Consider the following 15,694-nt stretch of genomic DNA (forward strand, 5'->3'; position numbering starts at 1 on the left):
TAAAGGACTTTCCGTCTCCAGATGTCTCATTTCACCTTTAACGCTGCTCTGTGGAACGTGTGTGGGAGCCATCAGTCTCTTCGCAAGCAAGGAAACGGGGGTCAGAGGAGTTAAGCTACTCGCCCAAGGACATGCAACTAGAACCACGAGGCAGAGCAGGGGGGGTCCTATCTGGAGAGGAAGAGGAGGTCTTTGTGACAGTTCCAGATCAGCCACGCCGTGTCATCCAGCTGGATGTCTGCTACCGTCCTTCCAAAGTGCTGACCCAGCTCTGCTCTCTCTTCCCTCGCTGCCAATTCTGCAGCTGCCTTTGGGTGAGGCCGGCGCTTGGAGGCAGTGAAAGCAGAGGAGGCTGCCACACACAGGTCCGTCTAGCAGAGGGCGGAGCAAAGAACAGAGCTACTGGGGCAGTCTGGGAAATCGCCTTTAAAATCTGTCAACACAAGCCCAGGCTCCGTCTGCTTGCTGGCACAATATGAAGGCAGGCAGATGGGAGAAATGAGATCTCAAACTTCTGGCGCAGTCACTCGCACACGGAGGTGAGAGTGGGAACTGGAAATCAATGCGGCAGTTTCATTTTTTTGGTCCTACTTACTATTTCCACTTTTTGGAGACCCTTACACGAGTGGCCAGAGGTGGAAATATTTAAGGATATCCTAGGTAGCACATCATTGCTACTGGTCAAGAACTGAAGGAAAAGCAATCTTCCTGTGTCCAGGAAAATGTCTAAATGACTCACGTCACATCTATTCAATGCACTACTACAGACCCACTTGAAAGGATCAAGTGAATTGCATATGTTGATGTGGAAAGTTGTATCAGCGAGTGGAATAAGCAAGGCATGAAAAGTATGTATACTGTAATTCCGCGTCTGAGTATTTGATCACAGGAGAGCAGCTGGGAGGCATCTGCTGCAGAGTGATCACGTGGACATGCTATGTGTCCACGGCAAAACCCAGTAATGGGCTAGTGGCCGACACATGCATGGCACGTACATGTGGGTGCACTCCAGCCCTGCTCGCACGACCCTCGCAGACTGCCACAGTCTCCCAGTGGCCCTCCGAGGCTGGGACTGCTCCGGCCTCCTTTTACAGATAAAGACTGGGGTACAGAGAAGTGGGCACCTTTGCACAAGGTCACATAGAGCGGGTAAGGAGCAGAGCTGGAACCCAGACATTCCGCTCAGCAGAACACATTGTGATCAAGCCCCCTCACACTCTGCGTTGAGTATTTCTTACATGTCTGAATTCTGCATACTAAATGTGCTATCTTTATAATCATGAGAAGACAATAAGGAAAAACAGTTGGGGGAAGGAGAAGAGAGTACTCACATGCTGATCGGAAAGGAATGCTGATTTTGCCCTGGATGCTGCTGATCGCCACAACATGGCCTTGTCGCCTTTTGATCATGGAGGGCAGGAGTGCTAAAGAAAGACAGCAGAGGTTTTAGCGGAGGACCCTTCTGGTCACTGCAGCTAACGGGGACAAGAGGCGACCTCACTTATCATATGCAGTCAGAGCCAGGGAGGTGAACAGGAAAAGCTTCTCACGGGGAGCGGCACACCGGTGGGAACTCTCAGGCTTCTGGCACCCAGCAGATCGCCAGGGGGAAGGAGCAGGAAGGGGGCAAGGAGGCAGGCGGGCAGACACCTGGTCACTAGGAATGGTCTGCTCGGTGCCCCTCTCTAGGGAGAGCCTCTCCCCGTGAGTGGTATCTGTGACCGGGCACAAAAAAGTCCCCGCTCTGCCTGGGCTTCCAAACACCATGAAAAGGAAATGGATGTGATGCTGTACAAATAAGCTGTCCCTGAGGAGAACATCTTGATTTAAGGCTGAAAAGCAGATCAAGCAAATGCAAACGAAAGCCTGGAGAAAACAAACACCCAAGCTGTAATGACAACACCCATTCCGGGGTAAAATAGATGGGAGTTAGGCAACATTTAGCTAAAAAGAAATCAAGTAAAGTAAAAAGAGTGCCAGGACTGTTACCCTTCGTTAGAGCAATTGGGCCAAAGTAGTTTGTCTCCATGACTTTCTTATCCACGTCCGTGGTGGTGTCCACGATGGTGCCTCGGTAGCTGATGCCCGCATTGTTGATGAGCACGTCCACGTGGCCGAAGCACTGCAGGATCTCGGCTGTCGCGGCGACGATGGCCCCAGGGTCCGTGAGGTCAAAGGTCACCGTGTAAGGCTTGTGTGTCTGCACCTGGTCAAATATGACAGAAACCTAATGCACCTTCAGAGTGACAGGTATGTGAGCCACATGTCCCTGCTTCTCACAGCACTGGAAGTGGCCTGGGCATGGCACGGCACGGGCTCTAGTACCTCTTCCTCCAAAGAAATGTGGCCTGGAGGTTCTTGCCTCTGGTACTCACATCTCACCCGGGCAACTTCTCCCCCGAACTGAAAATGACTACTAGAGCCAGGCTCCCCTCAATGCCTTGTGCCAGCACCGTGCTGTATATCATCACGACATTAAACAGTGCCCTTCCTGATGGGAGCCGTCCTTCTCAGACTGTCCTTTTTGTTCATTTGTTCATGAAACATTTTGTTATATATCTCCTATGTGCCAGGGACTGGGGACAGGGCAGAAAGCAAGACAAACACCGTTCCTGTCTTCCAGAAGCATCCTGTCTAGTGAGGAAGACAAATTCTGTAGCTGTGAAGAATATCATGAAGAAGTATAAGATGCCAGAGAAATGAATAACTGAGCCATCTAACTTAGAGGGCTTCCCAGTGGATGTGAGTTTAATAAGAGATTAAAAGGAGGGGTGGGGATGTGAAATCAGAGAAGACGGCAGAGTAGGAAGTGCCAAGAATCTCTTTCCACCTGGACGTTGTACTGGCAGAAACTCTCTGAAGGAAAATTCTGGAACTCTGGAGTCTATCTGAATCCTTGCAGCTTCTAAAGCAGTGCCTGGTTGGCAAATTATAAATAATTTTGGTCAATTCTAGCCATCGCCTTGGTGGTAGGTTTCCATCCTCCATCCCTACATCCCTGTGGTAGGCAGCTGTAGGAAAGACAAGACACACTTCTTGGGGCAGCAGGAGGGAGCAAAAGTAGGCAATAAAGACCTTGTCTTCTAAAAACCAGGTTTGTGTTCTGGTGGTGGATCACTGAGGTGCGGCATGGAGGCAAGGTGCATTATTTTAATCACCACTGGCTAAAATGGTTTCCAGTAGATTTATAAGAGTTAACACATGTTGTTTTGATATTCAAAAATATAAATAAATCCCCAGAAAACATACCTGAGGAAGCCTAGACAATGGACTTATAAGACAAAGATTTTTAAAACAAATTGTCTTAAAAGATCCTCAAAGTGCTAAAGGAAGACACGGAGAAAGGCAGAAAATTCATGTATAAACAAAATGAGTATCATTAAAGAAATGCCATCAAATAAATTGAAATTATAAAAAAAATTCTGGAGGGGCACCTGGGTGGCTCAGTGGGTTAAGCCTCTGCCTTTAGCTCAGGTCATGATCCCAGGGTCCTCGGATCAAGCCCCACATCAGGCTCTCTGCTCAGCAGGGAGCCTGTTTCTCCCTCTCTGTCTGCCTGCCTCTCTGCCTACTTATGATCTCTTTCTCTCCCTCCCCTTCTCTGTCAAATAAATAAATAAATAAATCTTTAAAAAAAAAAAATTCTGGAGCTCAAAGTACAACTTCTGAAATGGAAAATGCTGCTCTGCGCCCAGCAAAGTTCTCATTCTTCATTTAGCTTTACTTCTTAGAAGTGTTCACCTTTCTGACCATCCACCATCTTTTAAACCTCTTTGTATTTTGTTTTTTTCTGGAGTCCAAAGTGCCGACTGACACCCGTCCTCAGCTCAGCCCGCCGTGGATCCCGCCTCAGCCCCAAGCATTTGGTTCCCCAAACCACATTTGAGCAAGCAGAAGAGCAAATCAGTGGAACAGAAGAGTGGATGCCTGAAGTTACTGAGTCTGAGAACAAGAAAAAAGAATGAGGAAAAGCAAACAGAGCCTAGGGGCACCTGTGGGGACCCCCCATCGAGCGGATCAATAAACACACTGTGGGAATCTGAGAATGAGAAGAGACAGAGAGAGGGGTGGAAAGAATATCTGAAGAAATAATTGCTGAAAACGTCTCAACTTTATGAAATACATGAATCTACACATCTAAGAAGCTTAACACCAAGTTGGATAAATTTAGATGCCCACATGAAGACATGTTGTAATAAAACTCTCAAAAGATAAGAGAGAGAGAGAGAGAGAGAGAGAGAGAGAATCCTGAAAACATCAAGAGAGAACTACTCTAACACAGTGGGGCACCTGGGTGGCTCAGTGGGTTAAAGCCTCTGCCTTCGGCTCAGGTCATGATCCCGGGGTCCTGGGATCGAGCTTCCCACTGGGCTCTCTGCTCAGCAGGAGCCTGCTTCCCTTCCTCTCTCTCTCTCTCTGCCTACTTGTGATCTCTGTCAAATAAATAAATAAAATCATTTTTTAAAAAATCAACTAAGCACACAAGACAGTAATGCAGGAATTGAGGGTCCAAAAAAGCTATAAAGCATATAGAAAACAAATAGCAAAATGGAAGAAGTTCCTCCTTACTAGTAATTATTTTAAATATAAACAATTTAAACGTTCTCATCAGAACACCACTTGATAGCTAGAATTTTTTTTAAATATTTTATTTATTTATTTGACAGAGAGAGAACACAAGTAGGCAGAGAGGCAGGCAGAGAGAGAGGAGGAAGCAGGCTCCCCCCTGAGCAGAGAGCCCGATGCGGGACTCGATCCCATGACCCTAAGATCATGACCTGAGCCGAAGGCAGAGGCTTTAGCCCACTGAGCCACCCAGGCACCCCAATAGCTAGAATTAAAAAAAAAAAAATCCAACTATATGCTGTCTTTAAGAGACTCACTTTAGATCCAAAGATACAATTGGGTTGAAAGTGAAAGGATGACAAAAGGTTATTCCATGTAAATAATAACCAAAAGAGAGCTGGAGTGGCTGTATTAGTATCATACAAAATAGGCTTTAAATCAGAAAAGGTTATAAGAGACAAAAAAGGACATTACATGCAGGCATACCTCAGAGACACTGCAGGATTGGTTTCACAACACCACAGTATAGCAAATATCTCATTTAAGCCAGCCAAACTAATTTTTGGTTTCCCAGTAGATAAAGAAGTTCTGTTTATACTACATTGTAGTCTATTAGCATGTAATAGCATTATGGTTAACAAAACAACATACATATCTTAATTTAAAAATATTAAAAAAATAAAAATAAAAATATTGCTAAAAAAGTGTGAACCATCCTCTGAACTTTCAGTGAGTTGTAGTCACTGATCACAGATTACCATAACAAGTTGATAATGGAAAAGTCTGAAATATTGTGAGAATGACCAAAATGTGACACAGAGACAGGACATAGAGATGTGAAGTGGGCAAATGCTGTTAGAAAAATGGCACTGATAGACTAGATCAATACACGCTTGTCACAAAATCTTCAATATGTAAAATACACCCCGTCGGCAAAGCACAATAAAGGGAAGCACAATAAAATAAGGTAAGCCCGTGATAATAGAAAGGCATTCATTAGAGAAAAAAAAAAGATAATAGTTATAAATATTTATTACCTAATAATAGACCCTCAAATATATGAAGCAAAAATCAACAGAACTGAAGGGAGAAACAAACAGTTCTATAATAATATTGTGGTATTTCAATACTCCATTTTAAAGAAACAGAACAAGCAATCAGAAGATCAATTACGAAATAGATGACCCGAATACTATAAACCAATAGGACTGAACAGATATATAGAACATCCCACCCAACAACAGCACCACACCCATTCTTCTCAACCACATACGGAACATTCTCCAGGACAGACCACATGTTAGGCCACAAAACAAATGTTAACAAATTGAAAAAGATAACATTTAAAGTGCCTTCTTCAACCACAGTGTGATAAAGCTAGAAATCAGTAACAGAAGGTAAACTGAAAAACCAGTGGAAATTAAACAACACACTCTTAAAGAATCACTGACTCATAAAAGAAATAACAAGGGAAATTAGAAACTATTTAGACACAAATGAAAACGAATACATAAAACACCCAAACTTACGGGATGCAGTGAAAGCAGTGGTAAGAGGGAAATTTGTACCTATAAGTGCCTATATTAAAAAAAAAAAAAAAAAAGTTCTCAAATCAGTAATACAACTTTACACCTTAGGGAACTAGAACAGAGTAAACTAACCCAAAAGCTAGCAGAGGAAGGAAATAAAGATTAGAGAGGAGATAAAATAGAGAGTAGAAATAAAGAAAATCATGAAATCAGAAGTTGGTTCATTGAAAAGATCAACAAAATTGAGAAACCATGAGCTAGACAAAGAAAGAAAGGATGGAATAGGTCCCTACCTAGGTAAAAGGTTATAGGGGTGCCTGGGTGGCTCAGTAATTAAGGGTCTGCCATAGGCTCAGGTCATGATCTCAGGCGCCTGGGGTCACCACCACCCCACCACGCCCCCATCGCAATGGGCTCCCTGCTCAGTGGGAAGCCTGCTTCTCTCTCTCCCACTCCCCCTGCTTGTGTTCCCTCTCTTGCTGTGTCTCTCTCTGTCAAAAAAATAAATAAATAAATAAATAAAAATAAAATATTTTTAAAAATAGTTTAAAAAGGTTATAATACAATCGACAACTGTATGCCCATAAATGAGATAACCTAGAAGAACTGAACAGATTCCTCGAAATACACAAATTCCCTGACTCAAGAAGAAATTGAAAAATCTCAGCAGACACAGAGGAGGTAGAAAGACTGAAGCGATATCCTAAAACCTCCCGACAGAGAAATGTCAGGAACCAGATGGCTTCACTGGTGAATTTCACCAAACTTTGAAAAGGAATTAACATCAACACTTGTCATCCTCTTGCAAAAAACTGAAGAATGACAGAACACTTCTTAATTCATTCTGTGAGGCCAGCATTACTCTGATACCAAGTCCAGATAAAGACAGCACAAGAAAATTACAGACCAGTATCCTTCATGAATACAGATGCTAAAATCCTCCACACAATACCAGCAACTCAAATCCAACAGTGTACTGGAAAGATGCTCACCATGAACAAGTGAGATTTATCCTAAGAATGCCGGCTCGTCCAATATAACAAAATCAGCCAATATATCACGTTGACAGAACAAAGGAAAAAACTACATCATCATCATCTCAACTGATGCGAAAAAGAGATTTGAGAAATTCCAACACCCCTTAATGATAAAACCCCAGCAAACCAGGAATGGAGGGGAAAGTCCTCAACATGGTAAAGGAAATTTATGAAAAACCTACACCTAATGTATGTTCAATGGTATGAGACAGGAAGTGTTCCCCTATGACCAAGAACCAGACAAGGATGCCTGCTCTCACTGTAGCTATTCAACACAGTACTAGGTTCTAAGCAGAGCACTTATACAAGAACAAGAAATAAAAGGCACCCACATTGGACAGGAAAATGTACAACTGCTCACAGATGACACGATCCTATACATAGGAGGTCCCGAAGAATCCAGAGAATGCTATTAGAGCTAACGTAAGCTCAGCAGAGTTGCAAGGTACCAGATCAACATACACACACCAGCCATATGTCCATACACCAGCAATGAGTAATCTGAAAAGGAAATTATGAAAGCAATCCATTTATAATAGGAACTAAAAGAATTAAATATATAGGAATAAATCAAACTGAAGAGGTCAACGATTTGTATGCTAAACACTACAAAACACTGCTGATACAAGTGAAAGAAAACCTAAATACATGGGAAGACGTCTCATGTTCATGGACTGGAAAACTTGACACTGTTAAGTAGTCAATACTACCCAAAGTGATCCAAGAGTCAATGCTATCCCTATCAAAATAAGTGCATTTTTGGAGGAAATAGGAAAGAAAGAAATCCTAAAATCCACATGGAATCTCAAAGGTCTGTTTACAACCAAAACAACATTGAAAAAAAAAGGAACACAGCTGGAAGAGCCACACTTTCTGATTTCAAATCTTACTGCAAAGCTACAGCAAACAGTGCGGGACTGGCATAAAGACAGACACAGACCAATGAAACAGGAAGGGCAGCTCCCAAATAAACCCTCATGTATGTGGCCAAATGACTGTGACAGGGGTGCCAAGACCATTCAAGGAGGAAAGAACAATCTTTTCAACAACTGGGACTAGGAAACCTGGATATATACATGCAAAAGCATGCAAGTGAAACCTCACCTAACACCGTATACAAAAATTAAATCAAATGGATCAGAGACCTAAATGTTGGGAGTTAAAATTACAGAATAAACCACGGGGGAAGGGGTGCCTGGGTGGCTCAGTGGGTTAAGCCTCTGCCTTTGGCTCAGGTCATGATCTCAGGGTCCTGAGATCGAGCCCTGCTCGGCCCGGAGCCTGCTTCCCTGCCGTCCTCTGCCTGCCTCTCTGCCTACTTGTGATCTCTCTCGGTCAAATAAATTAATAAAATCTTTAAAAAAAAAACAACACGGGGGAAAATCTTCATAATGTTAGGTGTGGCAATGACCTCAAGGATGTGGCACCACAAGTACAGTCAACAAAAGAAAAAATAAACTGGGCTTCATCAAAATTAAAAACTTTTTGGTGGCTCAGCTGGTTGAGCAACTGACTCTTGATTTTGGCTCCAGTCATGATCTCTGGGTTGTGATGTTGAGTCCCCGCATCAGGCTCTGCACTCAGCACCGAGTCTGCTAGAGATTCTTTCTCTCCCTCTCCCTCTGCCGCTCTACCCGCTCGTGTGTGCATGCTCTCTCTGTCTCTCAAAGTCTTTAAAAAAAAAAAAAACTTCTCTGCATCAAAGGATATAGATTCACTGTCAAGGAAGTGAAAAAAAAAATCTGCTGAATGAGAAAAAATATTTGCAAATCACAGATCTGATAAGGATATATATTCTATATCCAGAATATATAGAGAACTAAACTCAACAACAAAAACAAACATAAGACAGGAGAAGGACTTGAAAAGACATTTCTCCCAAGAAGACATATAAATGGTCAGTGAGCACAGGAAGAGATGCTCAACCTCATCTGTAACTAGGGAAACACAAAACCATTTCATATCTCCTAGGATAGGTACAATTAAAAAACACACAGAAAAGAACCAAGCGTTGGCAAGAATGTGGAGAAAGCACGACCCTTGTGCGTTGCTGGTGGGACTGTAAGACGGTGCAGCTGCTGTGGAAAACAGATGACAGTTCTTCAACAGGTTAAACATAAAACTACCCTATGACACACCCATTCCAGTTCTAGGTGTATGTTCACAAAAACTGAAACCGGGGACTCAAACATCATATGTACAACTATGTTCACTGCAGCATTATTCACGATAGCCAAAAGGTGAAAACTCCAGTGTACATCAACAAAGTCACAGATAAACAAAATATGGTATATACGTACACTGGAATAATACTCCGCCATCAAATGGCATAAAAGTTTGATTCATGCTACAATACGGATGAACCTGAAGATACAACGTTCAGTGAAATAGCCAGACATAGGACAAATATTGCATTTTCCATTTATACAAGGAATCTAGAATAGGCAAATACATAGAAAGAAAGTAGAACAGAGGTTTCTAAGCACTAGAGAGACAGGAGAAAGACTGAGTTATTGTTAACAGGTATAGAATTTTTGTTGGGGATGATAAACACAGAAAGTGGTGAGAGTTATACACACCCTGAATGTGTTTAATGCCACGGAGTTGTATACCTATAAATGGATAAAATGATTAGCACTTTGGCATGTACATTTTATTTATATGTATATCTTTATATGTATGTAAGTACTATGTCACATTATTTTTTCACAATTAAAATTTTAGAAGTCATGGCCAACCTCCCCCCCACTTCCCCACCATACAGAGATGACTAGATATTAGCCAGGAAAGGGGGGAGCAGAAGCATTCACGGAGAGAACTGCCTAAATCAGTGCCAGTAAGTGGCAGAGCTGGGATCTGAAGCCTGCAACAGTCCTGCCTCCTCCAGCAATGGAGACCTGCTGCCTTCGCTGGTCCAGAGCAAGCACATGGAATGTGCGGTGGCCCAGGAATGGCCGCCATCTCCTTAGACACCTGCAGACAATGCACCGCACCCCTGGCCCACGGAAAACACACCCTTGGGCTCACCTTGGTGGCCAGAGAAGCAGAAAGTTCTTTGGTGAGCTCCTCCAGGGCCTCCTGGTTTCGGCCGCAGAGCACCAGCTTAGCACCCGCAGCATAGAAGACTCTGGCACATTCTAAGGAAAGGAGAAAGAACCTTGACAGCTGAAGAAATTCAATGCCTTTCTTCCCCAGTGCAGGTCAATCCAAACTCACTCCAAGTCTCAAAGTATGAATTTGTTTCTTCACGCACTACACACGTTTATTGGCCCCTGCTGTGGACCAGGCGTAGAGCTGGGAGTTAAGACCCCAGTGACAAATGAGGCCCGCTGCTGCCCTAGGAGAGCTCACATCAGGCATATGGCAGACACCAAGGTAGGAGGAAGGCCAGAACTGGTGGACAGATCTGTTAGGTACCATGCTCAGAACTTTCCACAATGATCTTTAGCTCCGAACAACCCTGCTGGCATTACCCCCTTTCTCACAACTGAGAACGCTCAGGTCATGCAATGTGCTCAGTGATGGGGCAATGCCAGCCATTGTGAGGCCGTGGTGTGCCGAGGCCTGCGTTCTGGCACAGCCTAGGCTGTTTCCCAAGTCACTTCAGTGCACCAGGTACAGATCTACGGAGCGTGCTTCCATGGTTTGTACAAGCACAGGGGCACGGGACTCTGTTGCGAAGGGATGGGGCGTGTGAGGGGCTGTTTCTCTGGAAAGTGCTCAAGGCTAAAGAAGAAGCGTTTGCAAAGCACCCAAGGGGCCACACGCAGATACAACTGGGACAGAAAATGGAGCGTCTGACAGTCTTGCCAGGCTGGGAAATGACAAAGGTGAACAACTGCAGCACATGGAGCGCCTACAACAGCAAAGGCCCAGTAAGGGAGGCTGCAGTGTGAAAGGCTCCCTCCCACCGGGTGAGAGGACTGGTGGAGATCAGGCTCTGCCGAACCCACTGCAACCTTCCAGGTGACATCAGCTGAGACCGGGGTACCTCTATTAGCCAGTGTTCTCTTGGTGGCAAGAAAAGAGACCCAAATCCCACCGGGGCAAAGCAAAAAGAGATTGATTAGGAGGATGCTGGGATAGCTCCAGAATTAAGAGAAAAGAGCTGAGTGGCCAAGGCTTGGGAGGGACAGGAGTAGCGGCCGCCCAGGGCCACTGGTGGCAGGAACCACACTCTCTCAGTGCTGGCAGGGCCTTTTCTCCACTTTGCCTCCCTGGCCTGGCTTCCCTGCAAGATGAGAACGGGGCTGCAGGCCACTCTGAGTCACACCAACACAGCACCCCCGCCAGACAGCACAGGGGTCTCTGACTTAGGCAAGCTCTGCTGCTGAAATCCCACGAAGCGTGGGGCAGCATTTCGAGGACAAGGCCAGCAAGGCTCACAGGCAGATCCCAAGGCCCAGGGGGAAGGGCAGGGAGAGGAAACCTCCAGAATCTGGGTTAACCTGTAGGGGAGAGGGAGGGTGAAGACCTCTTGCTTCTTGCTTGCTCTGAGCCCAGACATGGCCTGACTGAATGTTTGGAGCCCTGAAAACATACAGCTCGTGAAAAGCAGTGCAGCCCAATGGTCAAGGGACTGGACTGGACCTCGACTGCCCACGTCCAACGCCGATCTTGGTCACTTCCTGGTTCTATGATCTTGGTAAGTTATAACCTCTGTGTTTCTCACTTTCCTCTTCTACAAAGTACAGGTAAAAACAGCACTGGGACTGCATGAGAGGAAATGGACATACATATTTTTCTCTATAATACAGTAGAGGAAAAGCACTATAGAAAAAAGCAGCACAGAAGTGTTCATTGTTTTCACATTTCTAAGCTGCCTTTTTAAAACATTCTAAAAACTGACTATCAGTGAAAACTGAAACCCAAGGGTTTAAAGAAGCACTGCCGGGGCGCCTGGGTGGCTCAGTGGGTTAGGCCGCTGCCTTCGGCTCAGGTCATGATCTCAGAGTCCAGGGATCGAGCCCCACATCGGGCTCCATGCTCAGCAGGGAGCCTGCTTCCTCCTCTCTCTCTGCCTGCCTCTCTGCCTGCTTGTCAACTCTCTCTGTCAAATAAATAAATAAAATCTTTAAAAATAAAAAATAAAAAAAAAATAAAGAAGCACTGCCTGTCCATGCCTGCGGGCTGGTCTCCCGCAAACACCCACAGACAGGTCTGCTCGGACCCCTCCCAGGCAGCTGACCAAGGAGCCAGTGCACCACCCACCGTGTCCTGGGTCGAATCTGAGAGGCTCAGGCAGTCTTGTGGTGTCTGGTACCCCGACTCAGAGAAAGGACAGGCCTGCTCTGGGAGCTGTGTGGCAAGCGGTTGAGGGATCAAGCCTGTCACCTCCTGGCTAGGAGCAGAGGACCTTGTTGTACGATCCAGGCAGGGTGTACTGCTCTGACAGCCCTTTCCCCACAAAAGAGCCAAAAGCTTGAAGGGTTCAAAACAGGAGGGGAGAGCAAACTCCAGCATTCTTCCAGAAAACAGAGAGAAAGTTCTCTGACGTCTGGATTGTCTCATGGTGCAAAGCCCTCTCTCTTCACTCTACGGCTCCTCCTTTAGCTCCTCTTAAGCTTTCACGTACCATCCCCAGACCAGCACCTCCGGGCTGGTCTCTAGATGGAGTTTTCTGGACGGAAGTGCTAAGCAGACTAAATCAAGACCTTTTCAAGTGTGGTGAATCACCTTCCTTGAAGATGTGGCTGATTTGTTCTCCGGCTCATCCTGACAAAGGGCACAAACACAGACAGAGCCGCAGCCCCCACTCAACCTGTCCCTGGATGGTCCGGTTGTTGAAGTCTCAGCCTCTGCACGGCCCGTCTGGCTGTGCTTCCTCAGCAGGGCATCCCTCGCAGGGATGGGGGCAGTGGCTGCGCTCAAAGCCAGACACCAGCATTCCTGAGGCCAGAGCTGCTCATGGGGTTTACTAAATCATTCCCAAAGAAGAGGAATCTCAAGCATGGTTAGCTTCCTCACCCCCTTTCATCCTGACTTGGCTGACACAACGGACGTTTTGTGAGGTGTCACCAGAGTGCAGACACGCACAACCAAAGGTGGGGGGAGACACTCTCACATCTAAATGGCTTCTGGAAAACGGTCACGTACATGCTACTTAAGCTCTGCTTCCTAGCACAACCAAACACGGAGGAAATTAAAGTCCGTGTAGGGAGTGACAGAAATGAAAACAACAGATTGCAGGGATTCCATTTTCCTTTCTTGAAAAAGCTGACACAGGGAGGCAGGAGGGTCAAGGGAAAAAGGAAAACAGTCCCAAAGTACCATTTATCTAGCGAGGGCTGCCAGAGGGTTGTCCGGCACTGCCGGCACTCCTGGCCTGTTCAATCAAGAGAGTTATTCACGACCTCAGGGTTTAAGCTGGCTACAGTGGGTATCCAGAACATTCTGTTCCTCTAGTCAATGGTCTTACTGTTTTATAAGAATAAGCTCATGTAGCTTAAATATACAAAATAGAAGACAAAACAGGAGAAACACAGAAAGCTGTCTGAAGACTTATCAGAGAATCCAGGCTTTCAGAGCGGCTGACAGGGCAGGCAGAGCCGAGCCACTGAGGGCAACTCTGTCTTCCTCCTCCGAAAGCTGAGGTGCAGTAGCGCCTCCTTGGTGGTCCCCCACAGCGGCATTTGTCCTTGACACGGCTGGTGAGGAATCTGTTCCTATTTTATCTGGCCGGAGGGGAAAGCGGTCCATGGGCTCTTGTCCTTCAGATGTGAAATGGGGCAGCATATAAACAGACTGATTTGGAATCTGGGAAATGGCTGACCTAATATATGATAGAAATACACACACAGGAAATGGCTGACCTAATATATGATAGAAATACACACACACACACACACACACACACACAGGTTTTGTTTTTCTTTCAATTATATTGTCTATTCCTTTCAGTCTTGGTTTCCAGAAGAGGAAGTGTGGAATGACCAAGAGGACACTGTCTTTCTCCAGCATTCACATACAGGAGCACCTGTAAGTCACCATCCCAGCCAGCTCTCAAATACTCTTCAAGGACTTAAAAAAAAAAAAAAAAAAAAAAAAAAAAGCTTCTCTGAGATCAAGAGAAGTGGCTGCTGACTACCCTATATATAGTAGCTGAGTAAGGTCAGAGGACTGACCGTGGCAAAAGGCCTGGAGGCAGCTGTCCCTATGCGGGTCTGGGTATCTAATGACAGGCCCAGGGGTCACCCGCAGAGACCTCACCAAAAACATCAGAGTGGTGTTCAAATGAATCCATGCTTTCCCAGGCTCCCCTGTGACCGCTAGCCACTTCCTCTGCAGACAAGGCCCCGTCTTCTCCATTATGTTTCTGCAACACCCAAGCGCTTCCCAGCCCGGCATGACCATGCTGCTCCCTGCCCTGGGCTTGTGCGCAATGCCCTCCTTGCTGGCCCATGCTTTCCTTTCCCTGGCCATCTCCCCTGCAGGAGAGACAAGACTGAGTCCTGACGTCAGACTGGGGTTTGAATCTAGAATTCCTAGGGCAAGTCTCTGCATCCTCTGTGAGCATTTGGTGAGCTAAAGTGCAAGCCGGCACATCCCTCTAATCCACCTACCGGGCCTGGGTGGGAACACCCATTACTGAAATGTCAATGCCCTGAGGTAAGCCCTGGCCACTCTCCACCAGACTGTGAACTCCCTGAGGAAAGGGATCCTGTCTTTCCTTGGTTTGTCCCAGCACCTGGTCTAAGCCTCCCAAATGGGAGATGCTTGATCTGTGTTGTGCTGCCCCCAACCAAAGGATGCAGCAGGGACAGGTTTGCCGCAGTTCTGGGTGCCTCGCAGCCTTCTCCTGGGGCACCGAGCGCCGGCGTGGACGATGTGCTGGTGTGGGTGGTATGTGTGCAGATGCTGAGGAGGAGGAAGCAACACACGACATGCCTGCATTTGCTGCTTGCACTCGGCCAGAGGCAGTGCACGTGTGTGGAAGGGAAATGACGGCAGCTCTACAGACTCATCTGTATGAGGCCACGGGTGGTGAGTGACGCTGGGCCTGTGTCCCAGCATAAAACCCCTGGGACCCAGAGCCTCAATGTGTTCACCAAATCAGATGGAACTCACATGAAAAACCGAGTATCTGAAGTATCACTTATTCTGTTCCCAACCCCACCAAGGCCACACTCAGGGTGCAGCTGCAGGCACAGCCCCAGGGGAAGGGGACACCAAGGCCATGAATTGGGGATGCTTGCTGAATCCAGGAAACCGCATGCTTTGTTTGGCTCTCACAGAGGTAAAAATGTTTTCTAAGTTAGTTGCTGTATTTGACAATTGGGCGTCTTCACATAAAACCCCCAATTTCCACAACTAGCTGGAGTGGAGTGAGGGGGCCCCCTTAGAGGAGAAACAGTGTCTCCAGTTTGCCAGTCTCCCTCGTGGCTTTCGCCTCCCAACACTGATGCGGATGAAAGCCAGGGGCCATTTCTCATCACAATTAGGCTCTCGCTTTTTCCAAGCGGACCAGGGACGGTGACATGCTCTTGTTCCCAAGTCACCTAGCCCGCTTCCTTTATTTACATGTGTGTAGTGGAGGAGCTGCTCCTCTTGTGTGCATCAAGT

The 15,694-nt window shown here is 46.2% G+C and overlaps 1 protein-coding gene across 3 annotated transcripts in view; it reads right to left on the reverse strand.

Annotated features, from left to right (window-relative positions):
• Positions 1-15,694, reverse strand: part of DHRS7B (dehydrogenase/reductase 7B) — a 58,987-nt gene that overhangs the window by 5,298 nt on the left and 37,995 nt on the right. For all 3 annotated transcript variants that reach the window (XM_032320659.1, XM_032320661.1, XM_032320660.1), the window contains exons 3-5: positions 10,160-10,269; positions 1,990-2,206; positions 1,332-1,424 (exon numbers count right to left, since the gene is read on the reverse strand). In XM_032320659.1, coding sequence (XP_032176550.1) covers positions 1,332-1,424; positions 1,990-2,206; positions 10,160-10,269 — 420 coding nt within the window. The remainder of the gene's footprint in view (positions 1-1,331; positions 1,425-1,989; positions 2,207-10,159; positions 10,270-15,694) is intronic.

This window comes from Mustela erminea, chromosome 18, assembly GCF_009829155.1.
Source record: "Mustela erminea isolate mMusErm1 chromosome 18, mMusErm1.Pri, whole genome shotgun sequence".
In the NCBI taxonomy this organism is placed as follows: Eukaryota; Metazoa; Chordata; class Mammalia; order Carnivora; family Mustelidae; genus Mustela; species Mustela erminea.